Source organism: Papaver somniferum, unplaced genomic scaffold (genome assembly GCF_003573695.1).
Source record: "Papaver somniferum cultivar HN1 unplaced genomic scaffold, ASM357369v1 unplaced-scaffold_10, whole genome shotgun sequence".
NCBI lineage: Eukaryota > Viridiplantae > Streptophyta > Magnoliopsida > Ranunculales > Papaveraceae > Papaver > Papaver somniferum.
In genome coordinates this window covers 8,447,230-8,455,971 of record NW_020618825.1, presented here as the reverse complement: position 1 = coordinate 8,455,971, position 8,742 = coordinate 8,447,230, and the positions used below count along the sequence as shown (strand labels likewise).

General features: G+C 36.9%; 1 protein-coding gene and 1 pseudogene across 1 annotated transcript; both read right to left on the bottom strand.

Annotated features, from left to right (window-relative positions):
• Nucleotides 1–937: 937 nt before the first annotated feature.
• LOC113327030 lies at nt 938–3,319 on the bottom strand (annotated as a pseudogene).
• Nucleotides 3,320–6,868: 3,549 nt separating this feature from the next.
• LOC113326021 (UPF0481 protein At3g47200-like) lies at nt 6,869–8,495 on the bottom strand. Its single transcript, XM_026573834.1, has 2 exons — nt 7,881–8,495; nt 6,869–7,761 (listed from the first exon to the last, which is right to left on the bottom strand). Exons 1-2 carry the CDS (start codon nt 8,412–8,414, stop codon nt 6,910–6,912), a joined length of 1,386 nt encoding a protein of 461 aa, XP_026429619.1. The 5' UTR covers nt 8,415–8,495; the 3' UTR covers nt 6,869–6,909.
• Nucleotides 8,496–8,742: the final 247 nt, after the last annotated feature.

Sequence of the window (8,742 nt, the reverse complement as noted above, 5' to 3'; positions counted from 1 at the left end):
CCTTGATTAGTCAAACTCTTACCAAGCGTGTTGACTATATTTCACTTTCATGACAACCTGATAATAATGCAATACAAAACTAGTCATAAAAATTCAAGGTGACTAAACTTGTGTTACAAAAACCCCACTCAAATATTGGGATCCATTGAAACTTCAATGTAAACAAAACAAATTTTTAAAAACTGATACAAAAACCCCAAATTTTTAAAAATTGATACAAAAACCCCAAATTTAAATTTTGGTTTCATCAAATTTTATTTTGGTTTCATCATATTTATGATGAAACCAACATTTAAATTTGGGGTTTTTGTGTTAATTTTGTTTTGATGGGGTTTTTGTGTTACTTTTGTTTTAATGGGTTTTTTGTGGAAGGATGGTGACACCTCTGGAGTTATGGACCGAATGCAATATTGCATGAATTCTCCCTCTTTTTTTTTTTGACCATTAATAAACCGGTGGTGGTAGTTATGGTGCTGGACCAAGGTGGTTGTGGCCCAGATGAGGACGAAGAACAGACGAGTCAGCTATGGAACTAGTCGTAGAACTTGTTTGTTTGCAACTGTCTCGGCATCTGAATCTGAGTCAACCCCTGACTCGGACCGAGTCAGCAGTCAGACCGTTTGTTTTCCATTTTGAGTCAGATCTAACTCGACCTCTGACTCAGACATAACCCCTGACTCGGACTCATTTGAGTCAGGTAACAAAATACCCCTGACTCATGGGACCAACCCACTGACTCACTTATTTCCGAGTCAGATGAGTCAGATCTGACTCAAAACAAACATATCGACTCAGATTCAGATGAGTCAGGTGATTTCACTCAGATCCAGATGATTCAGATCCAGACGACTCAAATGAGTTAGGAGTAAACAAACATGGTGTAGTTTGCTAGGAGTCCTACATTGGCCCTAGTATTAAAGTCACGTGGCCCTGTATTAAGATCCTTGGATTTTATTTATCAATTTGATTAATTAAAAACCGAAAGAATACACAAAAAAAATAGAAATTCAAGCATATTACATACACAATTGTTTCAAAAAAAAAAAAAGAAAAAAAAATTCATACACAATTCAATTATCTCTAATTTACATGTCTGAAAATCCAAGGCCCTCCTCTTCAAGTAGTACTGGAGTTATATTCGTAGAAACTCTGTTTATATCTGTACAAACTCTAGCACTTGTAAAAAGCCGACCCGGTCGACAAACGTACCCCTTTTGCGGTGCACAGTGAATATCTGCAGAGCAAATACAAAGTCCTTCCAGGGCACAACCATCCTTAACAATGGTCACACCACTTTGATCTAAACCAAGGATTTGGTTAGTCCATTTACTGGAAAATACTCCAGAAGGATCATAACTCTCTTTCACTTTCAAAAACTCGTCGGCATGTTTATACTTATTGATTGCGCCAATAAACCCAACGTTGCGATTTTTACCCCAATGCGGTATTCCTCCATACTTGAATACTGCAATTTGTTCAATTTCTTCCAATATGTCCTCAAAAAGTCTAGGCGTTGAGCCGTCTTTACTTCTATAATAAGTAAAGTCGAAATCCATGGAATCTTCGTCCGTGCCTAAGTAAACATTTGAACCTTTTATGTATCTCATCCAGATTCCACTTGAAAGCTCTAAGCCACAAAAGGCTTCGGGTATTAAATCCCGTAGTGTTTGCAAGTCCTCGATGAAGTTCTTCACTTTTGATAATGGTAGATTGAGAGTAGTTTCGTGATAAAATTGGCCTTTAATTCTGGGATCCCATGGACAAGATGTGATTAGAGCATCCGGGGAGCCATCTATACAGCTTCCTGAGGCTTGTAAGAGATTTTGGAATCCTACTATCGGGTAACCTGTAAACAAATTACCATCATTTGTGAATCCGAATACGCTAATCCTTAATGCAAATGTGGTTACCCTTGCGCTGATGCATTTTCCATTCGCATCACCTGTGGCTTCTTGAGTCTCCTCTATTTAATTAGCCAAAAAGCAACGACATACTCTTTTAGTAAAATTAGACAAAGAGGGATAATCGACAACACTTATATAACTATTAGAAACGGATGATCTGTCTACCTGAAGATCTTACAACTGCCAAAGCTAGTGTTAATGTAGAACGAAAACCTGTAAAGTCATAGAGACCATTTCCGGATATATTCGACGACACTCTGCCATCAAGTCGATAAAGTGCTCAACGTTGATAAGGATACCAAGTTATGTCTGCAAATTCATACTCTCTACCGAAGGTAGTTGCCCGAGTCGCTAAATCGTTGTCGTTTTCTCTAACAACTGTTATGGAACGTTTGAAAAGTGGCTGGAGTTTAAGAGTTATCTGATAAACAAAAGTCAACATCCACATCAATCACAAAACTGCTAGTCAAGTTACAAAAGGATGGATGAAATGAGGTGTATGAAAAAAAGAATGGACATAGGAGCGTTCTTAAATCGGAACTGAAATGACCTGTGAAATAACACCAAGAACTCCAAGAGATAACTTGGCCGCTTTAATGTCAGGGTGATTAATATCAAGAACTCTCACTTTGGCATAACCTTCGTCAGGGCTAGCTGGTGTGACAATCTGCAGCCCTATAACATAGTCATGAACATAACTTCCGTTACCCCACAAAGTACTTCCATGGGCTCCTGTAGAAATCATACCGCCAACGGTTAATCCCCACCAATAAGGACTAGCCGGAAGTGCCAATCCAAATTTCGCCGCTTGCGACATCACATCCCGCAGTAACACACCGGGTTCAACTGTCATGATCCTCGTGGAGTTATCGATACTTAATGTGTGGTTGAGGTACATAGTGCTTATGATTAAGTTACCGTTGGGACTCTCGTCTGGGCAAACCAACTTGGTTAGACTGTGAGAGTACCTAGTTGCAACTTTCACCTTGATTTGGTTCTTGGAAGCCATAGCTACTGCTGCAATAAGTTCTTGTTCCGTTCTCGGGTAAATAGCATTTGATACTCTACATATTGTTCTGTCTGAAAATTCACCTATAGAATTCGTAACCGTGCAGTTACTATTACCCGGTGAAGAACATTTTATGGGATTTTCTGGTGGGGAAGAACGAATCATGCCAATTTGTAAAAATAAATGACATGTTAAAACAAAGCTAAGAAACTGAGAAACACTTTTGGATTTTACCAAGTAGCTTGACATTTTTGGATAAAATGATATGACTACTCTTTTGTTGTTATACTCTTATCTCTGATCGATCTCTCGCTATATATATATACACATTGATGGAGAAAATTGAAAGTGATATACATGAGAGGGAGGACGCCGAAGAGAGATTCAAAGAAGCAACCCAATGATAATGCGAATAGCCACCACCAAGTCCTCGACAGTAACAGGGTTTTCAATATTTGAATAGTGTGTGTTGAATGATTCCATGCAGATATATACAAACTTAATACGTGGTTCCACCAAACATTTTTGTTTTGAACAACGAAAGGTTTTGTTTGATCACATGGATGGCTAACCATGAGCTAATTTTCTATAATTAATTCATTTATAATCGAACTTATTCCATCATTACTATCAAAAAAATAAAATAAATAAATAAATAAAATCGGTTTCTGTTCCAGTTTCTGTGGTAGCTAGCTGAGCGGAACCTGACCTGTTGACATCCCTATGTTAAGTTTAACTATCTACGACTATATAAACTAATTTGGTTTAGTTTTTCATCTACCTCGAATCTTGCTTCTAATTAAGATGCTATAATTGTTGTTGTAATATAAAACTATAACCACTCTACATAGTTCGACAAAATCCTTGGACACTTCACACTCGTGGAATTGATGATGGGCAGCTCGTTTTCCTCCAAGTTTCCAACTCCCTCTGGCATTGCAGTTGAACCCTTCCATTGGATCGGCTCCTTTGTCATCATATTATCGGGCTGTCACGTGCCCAGCATTGTTAAGATCTAATCTTTCAATAAGATCTAAAATGTTTGTTTATGCTTGGCCATGCCAATACATATATATATATATATATACAGATATACAAGTATTAGGTGAGATTTCTATTGTTTCGAGTTTAATATACGTAATGTTTTTTCTTATATATAAAGGAAAGCCAGATTAGGTGAGATCTGAGATTTATATACCCAGGACAAACAACAAGTCGACATGTAGAAAATATTTAGGTTTTCTGCAAAAGCGACAAGGATATGGGTATAGGTTTTTCTTTCTACTGCAGGTTGCTAATCTTGCTTCACGGCTTTTTCTTAGCGTCTTTGACTTCAATTAGCAGGGTAACCACATGAGTTTGTACATAGGCCAAATGGCGAAATGCAGTGATTAATAATCCAATGGAAAACAAGGTAGATTAAATTTGCTAATGATAACAAAATGATTGGTGAAGTGATAAAGAGATTTATTTTAAAATATAAATATAATTTTTTATTTTTATATAATTATACGTAACTTTTGTTTTTATTTATTAGAGCATCATTGGAAGAGTCCAAAAGTATCTCCACAATTTGAAATTAGGTTGAATAATTTGTATTCACTTGAATATTGAATTTGATTATTGTTCATATGAGTTAGTCAGAAGTCAGAATAATCATGCTTCCATACGAAGTCCTAGAAAATCAAAGATTGGGGTCTTGGCAAATTTCCAGAGGATCAACTAATTTCAACGGTTCAACCCATTTTATCAGTTATTAATTAATTTATTTTTCATTGCAATTTCTTAGTTTTGATTTTCACGCAAGGGAAAATTCTAAATAGTTTCTGCGAATGAGACACTAGGATATGGGATGTTTTTTCTTCCCATGTTTTTATTTTATGCAAAGCACAAGAATTATTAACCTCTGAAGAATGGAATAGTGTTGAATCATCCTTTTCTTTCCAATCGGCTTGAATCATCTAGTAACTACCTAAAATTAGTGTTAGTGGTCTATCTGGCCAGTCCCCAGAAGTATTAAATCTTTTACTATATTTTCCCAGCTTAATTAATTATCAGACGGTTTATTGAAGTTTCTCAACGATATCAGTACGAAACTCTGAGCTCTGATACCATATGTTGTTGATATTTCCATGTTTTCTTCTAACAGTTTAGTAACACAAATTGAGAAAGTAAAAATTGACTTCACAAACCGATGTAACAAATGAGCAATGCAGTTAATTGAAAACGTATTACCAAAAATCATGTAGTTCCAACGTTGAACCAGTGATGAGTGGGCTAGTAAAACGACTTAAGTTAGGTAAACTGCCATGTATAACTCTGGTATCTTGATATGTGTGGCACCACCTATATGTATACAAAACAAAGTTCGGTATAAATGTTGAACCCCAACTTGACAATCTTGAGTTTAATGCCACTATCTAATTACAATACCGGAAAATGGGTCATTTGTCCAACTATTTTTAAAACATGGTTCAAATGGACGAGTAAAAATTATTATGGGTGAAATGGACACCAAAAAAATAGCAAGGATGAAACTAGATTCATCCTGACTTAAACTTAAAAATAGCAAAGATGAAACTGGATGCATCCTGAGGTAAATTAAAAATAAGAAAAAGTTTTAAAAATGTGGAGGATGAAACTATTTACATCCTGACTATTTTTATATTTTTGTCCATTTAAACAGTATCAAAATCTAAATGTTCTTTTCACACAAGAATTGTTGGTTTTGGTCTTTTTAACCAGTTTTGTAACTAGGAAAATATTAGGTGGCATGTATCAATTTCCACGATTATAAATATATACTCCTATTGTCTAAGAAGGCGGCCAAAAGATTCCTTAAAATATTTTGATTAGAACAGAGGAATCAACGAAAAAAAATTAATAAAACATAAATCGGTATACTCATCGTGTTGCTCACATTCCTTAGACTTTTCGAGTTTGGTCTTTCATATGCTTAGTTTAATTATAAAGAAAAATGAAATATACAAAGCTTTTACACTGATTAATAAATTATATTCCTTAATAAAATGGCAGTATTATTACAGTAGTTGTTCTTGGAAAAATACCACATGTATAGTAATCGATTTTAAACTAGTTGATTGAAACTGTTTGAGGATAATCATTGACCAAACTACTTGAACTCATTTTTGTTTCCAAAATGCTTGACGAACCAGGAAAGTGAAAACAATGCTTTCACAGACAGCCCAAAAACGGACCCCCTGTTGTTCTTTTTGGGGTGGGGCCCATGTGTTTTGTCTCTAACAGGTTTTACGTGGTTTATTTTCCGGATTCGATTCGTTCGATAAAGTAAACATTCACATCGGAGAAAAATGGTAACCATGTCGTTATAATTAGACCCCATCCTTCATGCCATCACGCAATAAATGGTAGTAAATAAAATCTAGAAGATGAAATCTGCTAGCTAACTGCGGGAGGGTTAGGATATTTTATATACACAAAATTGGTTAAAATGATTAAAATCAATAATTTTTGGGTGAAACGGACATCTAAAATTTGATACTGTTTAAATGGACGAAAATGTAAAAATAGCCAGGATATAAACAATTTCATTTTACCAATTTTCAAATGTTTTTTCTTATTTTTAATTTATATCAGGATGCATCCAGTTTCATCCTCCCTCTTTTTTAAGTTTAAGTCAGGATGAATCTAGTTTTATTCTTCCTATTTTTTTTTCTGTGCATTTCACTCATACTAATTTTTACTCGTCCATTTGAACCATGTTTTAAAAATATTTGAACAAATGATCCATTTTCCGTTTTATATATCGCTAGCTAACGTGGGACGCATCTCTGGCCTTGAGCACCTACATGTTCTAAATCTTGGCAAATGCAGTAGTAAGTAAATGACATTAACAAGTAGCACGACTGAAAATACATTATTCTCTTATTTTAGCACAAAACTCAAAAGAAGTTGAAGATGCAATACAGGGGGCAACCGGAAAAGACTAGAAAAATCGAAATAATGAAGTACGTACTATTTTCCACTGGGCCTGTAGTAGGGATAAATGGTATAGAAAGTCTGACATATGGTGAGAGCCAAGAGAAAGACTGCAGCCAACAGTGAGATAAGAGCCCATGGGCTCTTGAAGTAGGTGTGGCTGAGGTTAGCACGCCACTCGTGCCACTTGCTCTTGCAGTATTCATCCAACTGCTTCTGCACTATTTTCTCTAGTCTGCTTTCTGGGTCGGGAGTTACGTCCTTGGTCATCTCGTTAAACAACTTCGCCACTGCCTTGTCACTCCCTATTGCATTGTGCAAAACCCCAGCGGACCTCAAGATTTTAACATCATCCGAGGAATCAATGATATTGTCCATGAAGCACACGTATGATGTGATATCGTTCCCTACTCCTACGTGGAACCTCTCGAATGCCATCAGGTTGAGTAACGTTGATTCTGTAATGTCGTCAATGACCATCACCGGAAGTTTCAGTATGTTACCTTTGAACGATATGTCAGTCAGGTTATCCGTACTTTTCTCAAACTTGATTCCAGAGTCATGAAGATTCATTGCCGACCTTATGATATCTTCACCGGTGCCATCGCTACCAGCAGCACTATTTTTCTGGTCTGCACTCGCCGGCTGACCAGAAAATATAGTAGTAGGACCTTTCGCCTTACTGCGGCCCCAACAGAAATGATCACCGGAGTTCTTATTTTCAGGGGCGGAGCCTGCCGGTGGTTCATCTGGCAAAATATTAGATAACAAACTCTTCCTGTAGAGGTCTAATACGTGCAAACATGAACCCGTATTTCGATTTCTATAACTTGAATTTCCTCTACAAAAGTTGGATGCAATCGTGTTCAAATGCTCTTCTATATCCTCCTGCATGTATCATGTGTATAGTATATAATTAAATTCTACGATGAACACACTCTAAGAAACATGTCAGTGGTTACGTAAAATAATCAGAAAAGATACAAAATGTAATATTGATCATGCACCTTCTGTTGAGTGGGTAGAACGGCACCGAGCAAAGTCTTAAGAAGAAGCATAGGGAGTTGGTTTTCCAGCATCAAAATGTCTCTTCTTATGTAAGACATAACATATAACTTCCCGTGAAGACTGAATATAGGGTCATTGTCAGCATAGAAGTAGTCATCAATTGAGCCGACCAAGGATGTGGCTGCTGTAACTGATCCAGATGAAAATGCTTTATGATAGTCAGATACGGACCACCACTGTAAAATTTCAAGCATGAAACATCCGTCAAGTATCATTAGCTTCAAGAACCCATCTCGATCATGGAGCCACTCATCATCTAAGGAGTCATACGAATCCTCTAGATGCTGCAGTACAGGTAATACCTCCTCCTGAACATGTATAGGTAACGCTTTTGGATCAGTACTGGGCTCGTCAACATGATCTACCTGTTGCCATCTGCAGCTGGTGGTGGTGAGTGAGTCCACAAGTTTTTGGAGATTTATTTTGTATCTTCTAAGGAAATGAGCGAGGACACGGTGCTTATGGGGATCCATCTTCTTCAGATGGTCACCCTTGTGGTGATGGTAAGGACCAAAGGAGACGGTGTAAGGAAGGTAAGCAGCGGACTTTTTGTTGTTATCGTTATGTTGGAACTGCTACCACCTGTGCTAGGTGCCGGAAACTTGTAAATAGAAGGCTTATTCCATCGCGCCTTCTGGGTATCTTTATTTAAAACATCAACATCGATCGCCCAATATTTCATCAACAGTGATTGCTTCTCTTCTTCCATATCCCTTTATGTGTGTGTGCAACTATATCTATCTAATGCTGTTGTTAACTATGTTGAGAAAATCAGTCCTTTCATGGCCTCTTATATACATT